The sequence below is a fragment of the Symphalangus syndactylus genome, chromosome 4 (genome assembly GCF_028878055.3).
Source record: "Symphalangus syndactylus isolate Jambi chromosome 4, NHGRI_mSymSyn1-v2.1_pri, whole genome shotgun sequence".
Classification (NCBI taxonomy): Eukaryota; Metazoa; Chordata; class Mammalia; order Primates; family Hylobatidae; genus Symphalangus; species Symphalangus syndactylus.
The window spans coordinates 82,205,066-82,223,002 of NC_072426.2; the positions used below are offsets into that span (position 1 = coordinate 82,205,066).

The following is a 17,937-nucleotide window of genomic DNA, read 5'->3' on the forward strand; positions in this document are numbered from 1 at the left end:
CCTGTAGTCCCAGCTACTCAGGAGGCTGAGGCAGGAAAATGGCGTGAACGCAGGAGGCGGAGCTTGCAGTGAGCCGAGATTGCACCACTGCACTCCAGCCTGGGCAACTCTGTTTCAAAAAAAAAAAAAAAAATTCTGGATAACCCTGAGTTTAATTATTATTCAGTATTAATAATAATTGACACAGTAAGATCCATTAGTAGAAAAATTTTATTAAATAAAAAACTTCAAGTAATAATTTAAAAAAACACATGAGGTAGAAATAAAAATTTTAACATATTTAACATTCATTAAAAAAAACCCTCAAGAGAAACGGAAGATTTCTAACCCCCAGAAGAATCTGTTACCCAAAGAATCTTTTAACCTTTGTTAAAATCTGTTACTTTATATATATATATATAATATAATCACTTTGAGACAATTTTGTTTTACAAAACATCTTTACACAAAAAAGGAAAACTGAGTGATACCCCCAAACATAGGGGCATATGAACATATGTGAAAATAGGAATCAACTTTTTAAATTTATTATCAATTCAGAAAACAAAATTTGTTGCAAAAGATGATGTACGAATTATTTTCTTTTATATCAAAATCTACTCTAAAATACTGAATACTGAAAACAAAAAAGGGGGATAGTAAGGGAGGATAGAAAATTAACAGTCCTTCCTTCCTTCCTTCCTTCCGACTCCCTCCCTCCCTTCCTTCCTTCGCCTTTCTTTTACCTCTGTGGCCCAGGCTGGAATCTAGTCGGCTCACTGCAGACCGCCTGCCTCCGGCTCCCGTCATTCTCCTGCCCTGGCCTGCGGGCTGCCTGGGATTGCTGGCGCGCGCCACCACCGCTGCCTGCTTTTTCTCCTTTGCCTGGAGGCGCGGTTTCGCCATGTTGGCCAGGCTGGTCTGCAGCTCCTGACCCCGAGTGCTCTGCCCGCCTCGGCCTCCCGAGGTGCTGGGACTGCAGACAGAGTCTCGCTCACTCGGTGCTCAGTGTTGCCTGGGCTGGAGTGCGGTGGCGTGGTCGTGGCTCCCTGCAGCCTCCGCCTCCCAGCCGCCTGCCTTGGCCTCCCAGGGTGCTGAGATTGCAGCCCCTGCCCGGCCGCCGCCCCGTCTGGGAGGTGGGAAGCCTCTCTGCCCGGCAGCCCCATCTGGGAAGTGAGGAGCGCCTCTGCCCGGCCACCCATCGTCTGGGAAGTGAGGAGCGCCTCTGCCCGGCCACCCATCGTCTGGGAAGTGAGGAGCGCCTCTGCCTGGCCGCCCCGTCTGGGAAGTGAGGAGCGCCTCTGCCCGGCCGCCCCATCTGGGAAGTGAGGAGCCCCTCTGCCCGGCCACCCATTGTCTGGGAGGTGAAGAGCGCCTCTACCCGGCCACCCATCGTCTGGGAAGTGAGGAGTGCCTCTGCCCGGCCGCCCCGTCTGGGAAGAAGTGAGGAGCGCCTCTGCCCGGCCACCCATCGTCTGGGAGGTGAAGAGCGCCTCTACCCGGCCACCCATCGTCTGGGAAGTGAGGAGCGCCTCAGCCCGGCCGCCCCGTCTGGGAAGTGAAGAGCGCCTCTGCCCGGCCACCCATCGTCTGGGAAGTGAGGAGCGTCTCTGCCCGGCCGCCACCCCGTCTGGGAAGTGAGGAGCGTCTCTGCCCGGCCACCCCGTCTGGGAAGTGAGGAGCGCCTCTGCCCGGCCGCCCCGTCTGGGAAGAAGTGAGGAGTGCCTCTGCCCGGCCGCCCCGTCTGGGAAGTGAGGAGCCCCTCTGCCCGGCTGCCCTGTCTGGGATGTGGGGAGCGCCTCTGCCCGACGGCCCCGTCTGGGAGGTCTGCCACAGAGGCCAGAAGCAATGTGGGGGCTGGACGTGGTGGCTCACGCTTGTAGTCCCGGCGCTCTGGGAGGCCGAGGCGGGTTGATCACTTCAGGCTAGGAGTTCGAGACCAGCCTGGCCAACATGGCGAAACATATGAAAAATACAACAGACAAACCAACCAACCAACCCAGCGACAACAAAACAAGTCTACCCTGGAGTCATACTCTAATTTTTTCTATTTTCCTCCCTTTCTGATCCTTTATCCCACTTTCTTTTTCTTCCTCTTCCTTTTCCTTCTTTGTCAAATAGAGGATTGAGTTATTATCATTGATCCATACAAAGTCTCTCTCTCATTCATTTTCTTTAATTCCCACTTCCCATTTCTATTCCCCGTCTTCCCATGTGCAACCTTCCTAATATGTTTGATACGCATCTTTTTGTTTGTATGTATTTTTAGAAAATGTTTATTGTTTTGTGTGCAAAAAAATAAATTAAAAAAAGTGAAAAAAAAAGAAAATTAACAGGAAGTAATCAATTCATGTTATAAAAGACTAGGTTTAGAGTGAAAACACATCTGATAGCAGAAAAAATCCTAGCAAAATGGGCTTTGGATTAGGGACCTCAAAATACAGAAAAGAATCACACTTATGTTATCATCATCACAAGACTGTGCTTAAATGATGAAAACAAATCAAATCCCTTTATTCAGTCTTTCAAATAAAGTTCTTACAATGTTATCTACAAAATCAAATTAGTCCTGAAATGTCTGACTTAAAAGTTTAAAGCTCAAAGTCAAAAGTTAATCCATCTTCAAAGCTGGTAAAAATCTATCAAACTCTTTCTCTAGGTCAGGCAAAAATGCATGTATAGAACCCATAAATTTAGATTTTTCACAGTTTTCGGTACACCTGTGCTTAAAAGCATAAATACTGCATTAAATTTTGTATGGTGATAGAATTTTCTGTATAAGCACTAGCTAGAGGAGATACTGCCCTAGTATGAAAAGGCAAGGGAAATAGTGTTTTATTCTCTTTGAAAGTCACCCAATATGTGGCAAAGACTTTCATGTTCTCTTGATGGAAGATCAATGATGTAAAATAAATTAAGGAAGAAATATTTAGCACAATAAGGAATGGCATAAATTTATGATGTTATTATTTAACATTTTGTAATTTGACTTACAGGACCACACACAAAAAAATAAGGATCTTTATGGCATTCAATGAATAATTATGCCCCTAAGCAGTAAGAGTTATTTATCTTTTTTTTTTTTTTTTTTGAGATGGAGTTTCGCTCTTGTTGCCCAGGCTGGAGTGCAATGGTGCGATCTCGGCTCATCGCAACCTCTGCCTCCCGGGTTCAAGCGATTCTCCTGCCTCAGCCTCCCGAGTAGCTGGGATTACAGGCATGCACCACTGTGCCCGTCTAATTTTGTATTTTTAGTAGAGACAGGGTTTCTCCATGTTGGTCAGGCTGGTCTCGAACTCCCAACCTCAGGTAATCCGCCTTTCTCAGCCTCCCAAAGTGCTGGGATTACAAGTGTGAGCCACCGCGCCCGGCCTCAGAGTTATATACTTAGCCTACTTCATACCTTCATAAGAAGTATGAAGTTCTTATGAAGCCTAAGAACTTCACACACTGTTTTTTTTTGTTTTGTTTGTTTTGTTTTTTGAGACGGAGTCTCGCTCTGCCACCAGGCTAAATCTCGGCTCACTGCAACCTCCGCCTCCCAGGTGCAAGCGATTCTCCTGCCTCAGCATCCTGAGTAGCTGGGACTACAGGCACACGTCACCATGCCCAGCTAATTTTTGTATTTTTAGTAGAGACGGGGTTTCACCATGTTAGCCAGGATGGTCTCAATCTCAACCTCGCGATCCACCTGCTTCGGCCTCCCAAAGTGCTAGGATTACAGGCATGAGCCACCGGGCCCAGCCCATACACATTTTTAAAAAACTATTTATCTTAAGGCCAGGTGCAGTGGCTCACCTCCTATTAAAATTTTTTAAAAATTAGCCAGGCATGGTGGTACGTACCTGTGGTCTCAGATACTCAGAAAGGTAAGGTGGGAGGACTATTTGAGTCCAGGAGGTCAAGATTGCAGTGAGCAGTGATCCCGCCACTACACTCCAGCCTGAGTGAAGTTAGGCACCACTTCTTGGGGAAAAAAAAAGGCTGAATGTGGTGGCTGACACCTGTAGTCCCAGCACTTTGGGAGGAGGCAAGTGAATCACTTGAGCCCAGGTGTTCAAAACCAGCCTGGGCAACATGGTGAAACCCTGTCTTTACAAAAAAATACAAAAATTAGCTGGGCATGGTGGCATGCACCTGTGGGCCCAGCTACTGGGGAGGCTGAGATAGGAAGGTCACTTTAGCCTGGGAGATTGAGGGTGCAGTGAGCTCTGATCATATCACTGCACTGCAGCCTGGTTGACAAAGCAAGGCCCTGTATTTAAAATAAATAATACTCCATTTGAATCTAATCATTTGTTCTGGATTAAAAAAAGGTTATAGGCTGGGGGCCATGGCTCACGTCTGTAATCACAGCACTTTGGGAGGCCTAGGTGGGAGGATCGCATGAGCCCAGGAGTTCAAGACCAGCTTACGCAACATAGTGAGAGCTTTAATTTAAACAAGTAAATAAATACTCACAACAGTGCAATCAAATGTGACCATATACAGAAGAAGAAGGGTATTAATTTTTCTGAGTTTAAATGATTAAGCAGCTTCTCCAAAGGAGGATAGCAGTTTAGTGAGGGCACACACCCCAGAAGAATCAGTTTATGTTTGGCTCTGGTTATAGCAACATTAAGACATTGCCAATCTTTCAAGAGTTCACCAACCTGTAAGAAATATAATTTTCACTTCCCAGATGGGGCGGCCGGGCAGAGGCGCTCCTCACTTCTTCCCAGACGGGGCGGCCGGGCAGAGGTGCTCCTCACTTCTTCCCAGACGGGGCGGCCGGGAAGAGGCGCTCCTCACTTCCCAGACGGGGCGGCCGGGCAGAGGCGCTCCTCACTTCCCAGACGATAGGTGGCCAGGCAGAGGCGCTCCTCACTTCCCAGACGACGGGTGGCCGGGCAGAGGCGCTCCTCACTTCCCAGACGATGGGTGGCTGGGCAGAGGCGCTCCTCACTTCCCAGACGGGGCGGCCGGGCAGAGGCGCTCCTCACTTCCCAGACGATGGGTGGCCGGGCAGAGGCGCTCCTCACTTCCCAGACGATTGGTGGCCGGGCAGAGGCGCTCCTCACTTCCCAGACAATATGTTTGATACGCATCTTTTTGTTTGTATGTATTTTTAGAAAATGTTTATTGTTTTTGTGTGCAAAAAAAAATTAATAAAAAAAAGAAATATAATTTTCAATTATTCAAGTTCAAAAGAATGGTTAACTATATTACAACACATCCCTACACAATGGACACCTGTGCAAATTTAAGACTAGAATGGGGCCAGGTGTAGTGGCTCATGCCTGTAATCCCAGTACTTTGGGAGGCCAAGGCAGGTGGATCACTGGAGACCAGAAGTTCAAGACCAGCCCGTGCAACACAGTGAGATCCGATCTCTACAAAATACACAAAAATAAGCCAGGCGTGGTGGTGTGCACCTATGGTCCCAGCTACTCAGGAGGCTGAGATGAAAGGATCACTGAGCCAGGGCTGCTTGAGCCCAGGAAGTCAAGGATGCAGTGATCCATAACCATGCCTCCATACTCCGACCTGGGTGACAAAGGGAAACTCTCTCTCTCAAAAAAAAGGGAGACTATCTGAGGTAAGAACTGAGTAGATGAGGGATGGAGTACAAAGGAAACCTTTTATTATGTATATTTTAAAACCATATGGATGTATTATACAGTTGAGAAAAATGAACTAAGGAGAGGTAAAAATAAGAAAACAAACAAAAAAACTATTTGGGAGGACAAGGTGGGAGGATTGCTAGAGCTCAGGAGTTGCCCACAAGCCTGGGCAACATGGCTCTCTACAAAAAATACAAAACTTAACTGGGTATGGTGGCACACGCCTGTAATCCCAGCTACTCAGGAGGCTGAGATGGGAGAATCACTGAGCCAGGGAGGTGGATATTACAGTGAGTCGAGACTGTGCCATTGCACTCCAGTCTGGGTATCAGAGCCAGATCTCATCTCCAGAAAAAAAAAAAAAAAAAAAAAAAAAAAACCTGAATTGTCTATAAATTTGAAAGTATACAAGGAAGATTTTATATTAAACAGGCCTCAATTACAACAGCCAAGGGGTGGAAGCAACCATTCCATCTGACAGATAAATGGATAAATAAAATGTGGTATATAGAGACAATGGAATATTATTCAGTCTTAAAAAGGAAGGAAATTCTGTCGCATACTACAACAGGTTGAACTAGCTGGCTAAGTGAAATAAGGTAGTCAAAAAAGATAAATGCTGTACAATTCTACTCATATGAGGTACTTAGATTAGTCAAATTCAGAGATAGAATGTAGAATGGTGGTTACAGGTGCTGGGGAAGAAGAAAATGGGTGGTTAATCACAAATACAGAGTTTTAGATTTGAAAATGAAAAAGTTCCAGAGATCTGTTGAACAACAGTGTGAATGTACTCAACACTAATTAAACTGTACACCTAAAAATGGTAAGATGGGCTGGGCGCGGTGGCTCACGCCTGGAATCCCAGCACTTTGGGAGGCTGAGGCAGACGGATCATCCGAGGTCAGGAGTTCAAGACCAGCCTGGACAACATGGTGAAACCCCGTCTCTACAAAAGTACAAAAATTAGCTGGGCAAGATGGCAGATGCCTGTAATCCCAGCTACTCAGGAGGCTGAGACGGAAGAGTCACTTGAACCTGGGAGGCGAAGATTGCAGTGAGCTGAGATCTCACTACTGCACTCCAGCCTGGGCAACAAGAGGAAATGCCGTCTCAAAAAAAAAAAAAAAGTAAGATGTATGTTTTATGTGTTCTTTTAAACCACAATTTTATTTTCTTAAAAAAAAAAACAAAAAACAGAATACATCTGCAGAACGTGCAGTTTTGTTACATAGGTATACATGTGCCATGGCAGTTTGCTGCACCTGTTGACCCATCCGCTAAGTTCTCGCCCCTCACCCCCAACCCCCTAAAGGCCATGGTGTATGTTGTTCCCCTCTTTGTGTCCACATGTTCTCAATGTTAAACCACAATTTTTTCTTTTTTTTCTGAGACAGAGTCTTGCTCTGACCCAGGCTGGAGTCAATGGTGCGATCTCGGCTCACTGCAATCTCCACCTTCTGGGTTCAAGCAATTCTCCTGCCTCAGCCTCCCAAGTAGCTGGGATTACAGGCGCCTGCCACCATGCCCGGCTAATTTTTGTATTTTTAGTAGAGACAGGGTTTCGCCATGTTGGCCAGGCTGGTCTCAAACTCCTGACCTCAGGTGATCCACCTGCCTCGGCCTCCCAGGGGGCTGGGATTACAGGTGTGAGCCACCGCGCCCGGCCCACAATTTTTAAAGAGAAGGAAATGCCCCAAATGAATCAGTAGCAAACACAATTAACTCACAGTTCCATCCTTATTACTTCTAACAAAAGATACCAGGACAATACTTTTGTCCCTTCCTTGGTATTTATCTACTGTACTAACTTCGACCATCCCAGTAGAAGAATGTGCCAATAAATTATTGATGATCTTTAATTACTGCCTGTACGGTGCAATAATACCAATATCAGAGGGATTGCATCCAGCCTAAATAGAAAAAGACACAATTTAAACGAAAGAAATCCTGATTAAGTTAAAGTTTTCTGAATTTAATAATTAAATGTTTACATTATGTGCCCAACTGATGTTTATAACAGACTTTCCTATCTCAAAGACTGAATACGATTACTGAATTTGCTCTAAATCTGTCCATATTTCCCATGATGAAATAATTCCTTATACATTGCTCCCTTAATTTTTAGTTTCATGAGAACGTAACAGATTATATGCCACTAAAACAGTGCACACACACACACAGTACAAAGAAATACATTTCACCTTCTATTTCTTTCACAGAAAAATTTCCAATTCCTAATCACTACAACATAGTATTGTCTCAATTAGAATTAGCTGACATTACAAAAAGTTATTATCGTAAATGAAAACTCCAAATGTCATTATAAAATATTACATGTCTTAGATACATTTTCTCAAAATAAAAACAATGGGGCTTCAATCCCCCCCTTACCTTAATAAACGAGAGTTAATGCCAGATCGTAAGTGTCTTACAGTCTAATATTCTATTACTCTGCACTTTAATATTTGTTAGCCTTGAAAATTCTAAATTACCTCAACAAAAATGGAGGTTAGGTAAACTATGAGTTTGGCTTCTGTTACATTGTTCACACCACCTTTTTCAACTTGTTCTGGCGCTGGAACCTAAGTGGAAAAATATACAGCCTGCTGATAATACAGTCTCTAAAGAGTACTATAAGTACGCAAGTGGCCATAAAGACTATACTACCGATTTGGAGATGAAAAATAGCTTTGTCTAAAAGATGAAGGTGAAAGAATCAACAAAAACGAATAATATTAATATTAGTCACTTTCAGAAGGCCACGCAGAGGCCACCTATCTTAAACATGCTACAATTGAGGCTAAAATACCTACGAAAGCTGATCACACACTGAGCTTCACATACTTTGTTATCCCCCATTTTACAGGAATCAAAGGCAGAAAAGAATAAGTAAATTTCCCAAGGCCTCACAATAAACTGTGGCACTACTATTTGAACTTAGGGTGGCCGGGTGCGGTGGCTCACGCCTGTAATCCCAGCACTTTAGGAGGCCGAGGCAGGCAGATCACAAGGTCAGGAGTTCGAGACCAGCCTGGCCAACACGGTGAAACCCCGTCTCTACTAAAAACACAAAAATTTGGGTGTGGTGTGCGTGCCTGTAATCTTAGCTACTCAGGAGGATGAGGAAGGAGAATTGCTTGAATCTGGGAGTCGGAGGTTGCAGTGAGCTGACACAGTGCCATTGCACTCCAGCCTGAGAGTCAGAGTAAGACTCCGTCTCAGAATCAAACAAACAAACAAACTTAGATCTGGGTCGTATATCTGTGCTCTTCCATTTTCTTGTCCCCTTTTATACAAATAACGGAGCAGATAAAACTGCTGCCCTACCTCCTGATACGTCTCTTCAAAGACTACTTTCCTCCTACATCATCCCTAAGCAACCTTGATTTTTTTTTTTTTTTTTTTTTGAGACACCAGGAGATTGCACCACTGCACTCCAGCCTGGGAGACAGAGCAAGACTCCATCTTAAAAAAACAAAAACAAAAACAAAAAAGTCATTGTGCAGATTTCTGTTTAATGACTGGTTTGTAAAAAGGTCTTCATGTGCATATGTGGGGGAGGGAGGTTATGAGAAACCTCTGTACTTTCCACATAATTTTGCTATGAACCTAAAAGTGCTCTAAAAAAATAAAGCCTTTTTTTTTTTTGAGATGGAGTTTCACTCTGTCACCCAGGCTGGAGTGCAGTGGCACAATCTCGGCTCACTGCAACCTCCGCCTCCCAGGTTCAAGTGATTCCCCTGCCTCAGCCTCCTAGGTAGCTGGGACTACAGGCGCACCACCACACCCAGTTAAGTTTTGCATTTTTAGTAGAGACAGGGTTTCACCATGTTGGTCAGGCTGGTCTCGAACTCCTGACCCCAGGTGATCCACCCCCATCGGCCTCCCAAAGTGCTGGGATTACAGGCGTGAGCCACTCTGCCCGGGTTTAAAGTCTGTTTTTTAAAAAGTCTTTAAAAGGACATCAATTTATTATACCCGCTGTCCATTTGTAAACCCAGACCTTTGATAGTATCAGTGCCATTTCCTTTTCTAGGAAATAGAATTATACCCTTGAGTTCACTTTGTGGCTTTCCTTCTTTAAAAGTCAATTTTGACATCTATTGACCTCCAGAATAAACCTCCTCCAAAAAATATTGGGCCTATAGAAAGAAAGACTATTTTGGGCCAGGCGCAGTGGCTCACACCTATAATCCCAGCACTCTAGGAGGCTGAAGCAGGTTGATCATTTGAAGCCAGGAGTTCAAGACCAGCCTGGCCAACATGGTGAAACCCTGTCTCTACTAAAAATACAAAATTAGCCTGGTGTGGTGGTGGGTGCCTGTAATCCCAGCTACTTGGGTGGCTGAGGCAGGAGAATCGCTTGAATCCGGGAGGAGGAAGTTGCAGTGAGCCAAGATCACACCACTTGGGCAACAGAGCAAGACTCCGTCTCAAAAAAAGAAAAAGAAAAAGAAAGGAAAAAGAAAGAAAAGACTATTTTGGGTTGAAGTATGAGAAGTACATTAGTTTTGCCTTTATTTTTCCCCTCGAGATGGGAGTCTTGCTCTGTCACCCAGGCTGGAGTGCAGCGGCGCAATCTCTGCTCACTGCAACCTCTGCCTCCCAGGCTGAAGCAATTCTCATGCCTCAGCCTCCTGAGTAGCTGGGATTACAGGCGCCCACCACCATGCCCAGCTACTTTTTATATTTTTAGTAGAGACAGGGTTTCACCATCTTGGCCAGGCTGGTCTTGAATTCCTGATCTTGTGATCCACCTGCCTTGGCCTCCCAAAGTGCTGGGATTACAGGCGTGAGCCACCACGCCCAGCCTAGTTTTGCCTTTTAACTGATAAGCTCTAATTAGGGCATATGCTAATGAAAACTGAGAAATTTAAATAATAGGACAAAATGAGAAAAACTAAAGAGAAAAAAATTTTTTTTTTTTTTTTTTTTACCTTGTCTGTATTAAGAAAACAAACAGGATTGCTGGGTTCAAATACTCCCATCAGCCAAGGATTATCAGAATAGTCAGCATAAAATTCCAGTTCCAGCTTCACATCTTTAAGTGAGGTAGGTTTATCACTGCATTGGCCACTTTGTCTGATCCACACTCCAGCTTGCCCTCGTAGGTCAGCTTATTACTTAAGGACATAATTTTACTAAGGGAATTACAAAAGATAATTTTAGTTTTGGTAGATGGAAACAAACATGAAAACCACTCCTAGCTAACACTGTTACAAATGCTTGTTCATTCTGTACTGCACGGTTAACTGTACAACAGCATTCTTATTCTGCTCCAGCCTCTTGAATAAGCCTTCACTCATGCCAAGAGCTCTGTCAATAAATCAGATTCAGGTTTATCAGTGTACTAAATCTGTTCCTTGAAAATAATCCAGTTTAAAATTAACACTTAAATGTCTGCCTACCTTTCTTCACGGTTTAGCACCAGGGGAGGAAGCTGCTGATGGTCCCCCACTAACATAAATCTCCGTGAAAAAAAAAGGGGGCCCAGACAAATTGGTTGGCTAATTTGAGAGGCTTCAACTACAATACAAAAATCAAAAATTTTATGGGAAAATATTGGATGGTTTATTCCCATACATGTTGTTGCAATTATAAGCTAAAAACAAGGAAAACAGATCAGTTATTTAATATGTAAAAGAAATGTAATTTCGTTTCTCTCATTTTTGAAATGAAAAGATCAAAAGGTTTTTGTTCTATGGCATCAGGAATCCTCCGATATTATCTAATTCTGAAATATTTATAGCATGCAAATTTTAATTTTTTTTCTACGAATTAAAAATAATCGAGTAAACTTTCCAGACACTATTGAACAATGCTCACATTTGGATCTTTCCCAATGGAAATCTGGAACATTCAAGAGGTAATAAGTTAGTTCGTTTTTTGTTTGTTTGTTTAATGTCAACCAGGACTTTGCTTCTGGGAAGATGGAGCACTTTTCCTTATTCTTTCCACAAACGACAACTAAAATCCCTAGGCATAATATATATAAAACAAACAAAAGAAGACTCTGAAAGGTGGAGAGAAGGCAGACCAGCTAGGGAGCTCAGGACCAAAGAAACAACACAGTAGTTGATTCCCTGGGCTTTCTTTTTGCCTCGTAGATCCCAGATTTGGAACCGAAAGAGCTACAGCACACTAGTGGGTGCTAAAAACAGCTGCAACCAAAGTCTGCTCTCTCTAGCTGAAGGAACAGGAAAGGGAAAGCCTAGCTAGACAGAAAACTTTCACAGAGTAACTACTCTAGCCAAATATCACTGGAAAAAATGTACAGCCCCACAACCACAGACACCAGCAAACATGGAGGAGAGTAGATCTCTGCCCTTCTCAAGGCTGTAACAAGGTGCCCCACAACCCACCAGGCTGGTGTCAGAGAAAGCCAAGTACAGAGTCAGGTCTTTCATCCCCGATGACTGGTAACTGGCACCAACCCCACATGTTAGTAGAGACCACATCAGAAGCCTAGACTTCCATGCCAACCAAGCGGGCCCAGAGGTAACGAGGAACCTCCCACTTTGGTCAAAGAAGGCTGAGTGGAGAACCCAGACTTTGACTCCCACCTGGCAGGAATGAGGTGGTACCCCCTCTTCCCCTACCACGGCAGTGAGAGGAAGTCAGCTAAAACATAAGTTTTCAGTAACAATAAAATATGATCATGTTTCAATAAAAAAAATCAATCATTACAAGACGAACCAGGAAAATCTCAAATTCAATGAAAACAGACGACAATCTATAAATGCCAACACCAGAATGACAGAGATGTCAGAACTATCTGACCAAGATTTTAAAGTAGCCATGGTAACAACATTTAATGAGTGATTATGAACACGCTTGAATATGAACCAAAAAAACAAAAGTCTCAGCCAAGAAATAGAAGATAGAAAGAATAAAATGGAAATTTTAGAACTAAAAATATGATAACTGGGCCAGGTACAGTGGCTCACGCCTGTAATCCCAACACTTTGCAGATTGCTGGAGCTCAGGAGTTTGAGACCAGCCCGAGCAACATGGCAAAAACCGGTCTCTACAACAAATACAAAAATAAGCTGAGTATGGTGGCATACACCTATAGTCCCACCTACTTGGAGGGCTAAGGCAGGAGGATCACTTGAGCCAAGGAGGTCGAGGCTGCAGTGAGTCATGTTCGTGCCATTGCACTCCAGCCTGGGTGACAAAGTGAGTCACTGTCTCAAAAAAAAAAACCAAAACAGGCCTGAGGCCGCTGCTAGCCAGAGCGTCACCATGAAGTTCAATCCCTTCGTGAACTCGGACTGCAGCAAAAACCGCAAACGTCACTTCAATGCCCCCTTGCACATGCACAGGAAGATCACGTCATCCCCGCTCTCCAAGGAGCTGCGGCAGAAGTACAATGTCCGCTCCACGCCCATCTGCAAGGACGACAAGGTCCAGGTAGTTCAAGGACACTACAAAGGTCAGCAAATTGGCAAGGTGGTCCAGGTGTACAGAAAGAAAGATGTCATGTACATCGAGCGGGTGCAGCGTGAGTAGGCCAACAGCACAACTGTCCATGTGGGTACTCACCCAAGCAAGGTGGTTATCACCAGGCTAAATCTCAACAAGGATCAGAAAAAAATTATTGAACACAAAGCCAAGTCTTGACAAGTCAGAAAAGAGAAAGGCAAATATAAGGAGGAACTTACTGAGAAAATGCAGGAATAAATATAACCTGTTGTGCAACCATGGTTTAACTGAGATTTTTAGGCTAGTGTGTGTTTCTTTGGAACTTTTCAGAATGTCTCTGGAACATTTCTTTTCTTTTTTTTTTTGAGACAGAGTCTTGCTCTGTAGCCCGGGCTGGAGTGGAGTGGCATGAACCTGGCTCACTGCAACCTCCGCCTCCCAGGTTCAAGCGATTCTCCTGCCTAAGACTCCCAAGTAGCTGGGATTACAGGTGCCCGCCACCACGCCCGGCTAATTTTTTGTATTTTTAGGAGAGACGGGGTTTCATTATGTTGGCCAGGCTGGTCTCGAACGCCTGACCTCGTGATCCACCTGCCTCGGTGTCCCAAAGTGATGGGATTACAGGCATGAGCCACTGGGCCCGGCCATGTTTGTTTTTTTTTTGTTTTTTTTTTTTTTTGAGATAGAGTCTCACTCTGTCTCCCAGGCTGGAGTACAGTGGCGGTGATCTCGGCTCACCGCAAGCTCCGCCTCCCAGGTCAGGCCATTCTCCTGCCTCAGCCTCCTGAGTAGCTGGGACTACAGGTGCCCGCCACCCTATCTGGCTAATTTATTGTATTTTTAGTAGAGACGGGGTTTCACCGTGTTAGCCAGGATGGTCTCGATCTCCTGACCTCGTGATCCACCCGCCTCGGCCTCCCAAAGTGCTGGGATTACAGGCGTGAGACACCACGCCTGGCCATCTCTGGAACATTTCATTTCCTGTTTTGTTACCTGAGGCTCTGTAAATCTACTTTTGCAATTTTAACTAATAATTTTATAAACAAAAATGGGAAATGCTTCATAATTAAAAAAAAAACAAAACAAAAAACCCCCCAAAAACCCAAAAAACAAAATACCAGGCCAGGCACTGTGTCTCACACCTGTAATCTCAGCACTTTGGGAGGCCAAGATGGGTGAATCACTTGAGGCCAGGAGTTCAAGACTAGCCTGGCCACCACAGGGAAACCCTGTCTCTAATAAAAATACAAAAAATTAACCAGGCATGGTAGTGCATGCCTGTAGTCCCAGCTACTTGGGAAGCTGAGGCATGAGAACCATTTGAACCTGGGAGGCAGAGGTTACAGTGAGCCAAGATCGGGCCATTGCACTCCAGCCTAGGTGACCGAGGAAGATTCTGTCTCAAAAAAGAAAACCTTCAGCATCTGGGGCTAGACAGAGTTCTTAGACTTGAGACCAAAAGCATAATCTATAAAAGGAAAAAATGTATATTCTGGACTTCCTCAAAAAAACCTTTTGTGGCTGGGCACAGTGGCTCACGCCTGTAATCCCAGCACTTTGGGAGGCTGAGGTGGGCGGATCACCTGAGGTCAGAAGTTTGAGACCAGCCTGGCCAACACAGTGAAAGCTCATCTCTACTAAAAATACAAAAATTAGCCAGGCATGGTGGCTCATGCCTCTAGTCCCAGCTACTTGAAAGACTGAGGCAGGAGAATTGCTTGAACCTGGGAGGCAGAGGCTGCAGTAAGTGGAGATCACACCACTGCAGTCCAGCCTGGGTGACACAGTGAGAGTCCGTCTCAAAAAATAAATAAATAGGCCAGGTGCGGTGGCTCACACCTGTAATATCAGCACTTTGGGAGGCCAAGGCGGGCAGATCACAAGGTGAGGAGATCGAGACCATCCTGGCTAACACGGTGAAACCCGGTCTCTACTAAAAAAAATACAAAAAATTAGCCGGGCGTGGTGGCGGGCGCCTATAGTCCCAGATACTTGGGAGGCTGAGGCAGGAGAATGGCGTGAACCTGGGAGGCAGAGCTTGCAGTGAGCCGAGATTGTGCCGCTGCACTCCAGCCTGGGTGACAGAGCAAGACTCCATCTCAAAAAAACAAACAAACAAACAAATAAATAAATAAATAAAACCATCTTTTGTTCTGCATAAGACGCTATGAGGAGGATAAAAAGCAAGTGATAGAGTGGGAGAAAATACCTGCAAACCACATATCCATTAAAGGGCTAGTATTAGAATATGCATTTTAAAAATTCTCAAAACTCAACACTACAAAGCATATAATCCAAAATGGGCAAAAACATGAAGAAGAGATACAGATGACAAATAAGCACATGAAAACCTCATTATGGGCCGGGTGTGGTGGCTCAAGCCTGTAATACCAGCACTTTGGGAGGCTGAGGCAGGTGGATCACCTGAGGTCAGGAGTTCGAGACCAGCCTGGACAACATGGTGAAACCCTGTCTCTATTAAAAAATATATATATGTGGCGCATGCCTGTAATCCCAGCTACTTGGGAGGCTGAGGCAGGAGAATCACTTGAACCTGGGAGGCAGAGGTTGCAGTAAGCCGAGTTCACGCCACTGCACTCCAGCCTGGGCAATAACGTGTCAAAAACAAAAAAACAAAAAAACCCACCACATTATGGCTGGATGCAGTGGCTCACACCTGTAATCCCAACACTTTGGGAGGCAGACAGAGGTGGGAGGATCATTTGAACCCAGGAGTTCAAGACCAGCCTGGACAACATAAAAAAATTTAAAATATTAGGTAGGCGTGGTGTTACATACCTGTATAGTTCCAGCTACTCAGGAGGCTGAGACAGAAAGATCACTTGAGCCCAGAAGGTCAGGGCTGTAGTGAGCCGTGGTCTCACCAGTGCACTCCACCCTGGGCAACAGAGCAAGACCTTGTCTCAAACACACACACACACACACACACACACACACACACACACACATTTTAACTACTGGGTAAATGCAAATTAAAATCTCCAAACACCTACCAAAATGGCTAAAATTAAAAATAGTATCAGCTGGGCACAGTGGCTCACGCCTCTAATCCCAGCACTTTGGGAGGCCAAGGCGGGTGGATCACGAGGTCGAGAGCTCAAGACCAGCCTGGCCAACATGGTGAAACCTCGTCTCTACTAAAAATACAAAAAATTAGCCAGGCGTGGTGGCGCATGCCTGTAATCCTAGCTACTCAGGAGGCTGAGGCAGAAGAATTGCTTGAACCTGGGAGGCAAAGGTTGCAGTGAGCTCAGATCACACCACTGCACTCCTGGTGCAGTGGCTCACGCCTATAATCCCAACACTTTAGGAGGCCGAGGCAGGTGGATCACCAGGTCAGGAGATCGAGACCATCCTGGCTAACACGATGAAACCCCGTCTCTAGTAAAAACACAAAAAATTAGCTGGGCGTGGTGGCGGGCACCTGTAGTCCCAGCTACTCGGGAGGCTGAGGCAGGAGAATGGCATGAACCTGGGAGGTGGAGCTTGCAGTGAGCCGAGATTGCGCCACTGCACTCCAGTCTGGGGGACAAAGCGAGACTCCGTCTCAAAAAAAAAAAAAAAAAAAAATTGTATCGCCACCAAATGCTGAGGAGATCACTCATACATGTGAAATGTTCCTGCTTAGAAAAACAGTTTGGCAGATAAAAAAAAAAAAAAATGAACATGCAGCTACCAATCAATCCAGAAATTGTAGTACTGGGAATTTATCCCAGGGAAATGAAGACTTATGTTACGCAAAAATCTGTAACATGAGTGTTTACAGCAGCTTTATTCACAATATCCAAAAACTGGAAACAATCCAGACTTTCAGAGGGTGAATGGTTAAACAGAATGCAGTACATCCATGCTGTGGAAAAATACTCGGCAACAAAAAGGAACAAACTATTAATACATATAACTATCCGGGGGAAGCTCTGGAGAATCAGGCTGAGTGAAAAACACCAATCCTAAAAGGCTTCTACATTTACTTAACATTCTCGAATGACCAAATTATCGAAATGGAGATCAGAGTCTCAGAGTCATGGCTGTCACAGGTTAAGGAGGGGTAAGGCAGGAGAGTGGATACAACTATAAAAGTGCAACATGAGGAATCTTGTGGTAATAGAATAGGGACTGTATCAATGTCAATATCCTGGGTGTGACATTGTACTACAGACTTGTAAGATGTCACCACTGGATAAAGGGGACACAGGCTCTCTCTAGTATTTCTTATAACTGCATGTGAATCTACAGTTACGTCAAAGTAAAATGTTTAATTTAATAAAAATATTAACCAGATATACATCTTAGCCAGTTCTAATTTATCAATAACAGGGACAGATATTAGACAAAAATGTGCTAGCATTAGACAAAGGAGGTAAAGGAACAATCTATTAAATCTAATTTTTGGGAAATTTTTTAAAGACAAAATATCAGGTAAGCCAGGCACTATAGCCGCGCCCATAATCCCAGCTACTTGGTGGAAGTTTCAATTAAAAAAAAAAAAAAAAAAAACCCAGGCGCAGTAGTTCACGCCTATAATCCCAGCACTGTGGGAGGCCGAGGCAGGAGGATAACCTGAGGTTGGGAGTGCGAGACCAGCCTGACCAACATGGAGAAACCCCATCTCTACTAAAAATACAAAATTAGCAGGACGTGGTCACGCATGCCTGTAATCCCAGCTACTTAGGAGGCTGAAGCAGGAGAATCGCTTGAATCCAGGAGGCAGAAGCTGCGGTGAGCTGAGATGGCGCCATTGCACTCCAGCCTGGGCAACAAGAGCAAAACTCTGTCTCAAAAAAAAAAAAAATTAGTCGGGCATGGTGGCGGGTGCCTGTAGTCCCAGCTACTCGGGAGGCTGAGGCAGGAAAATGGTGTGAACCTGGGAGGCAAAGCTTGCAGTGAGCCAAGATCGTGCCACTAC

General features: G+C 44.8%; 1 protein-coding gene and 1 pseudogene across 1 annotated transcript in view; one reads left to right on the top strand and one right to left on the bottom strand.

Annotated features, from left to right (window-relative positions):
• Nucleotides 1–208: 208 nt before the first annotated feature.
• The window catches only part of LOC129480121 (DNA replication ATP-dependent helicase/nuclease DNA2-like), a 71,631-nt gene continuing 53,902 nt past the window's right edge, over nucleotides 209–17,937 (bottom strand). The window contains 8 exon segments of the mRNA XM_063637392.1: nucleotides 209–2,883; nucleotides 4,485–4,631; nucleotides 7,313–7,495; nucleotides 8,078–8,167; nucleotides 10,523–10,632; nucleotides 10,635–10,726; nucleotides 10,812–10,901; nucleotides 10,994–11,187. Of these exon segments, the coding sequence (XP_063493462.1) occupies nucleotides 2,815–2,883; nucleotides 4,485–4,631; nucleotides 7,313–7,495; nucleotides 8,078–8,167; nucleotides 10,523–10,632; nucleotides 10,635–10,726; nucleotides 10,812–10,901; nucleotides 10,994–11,187 (975 nt within the window). The 3' untranslated portion in view covers nucleotides 209–2,814.
• LOC129480862 (ribosomal protein uL24-like) lies at nucleotides 12,831–13,268 on the top strand (annotated as a pseudogene).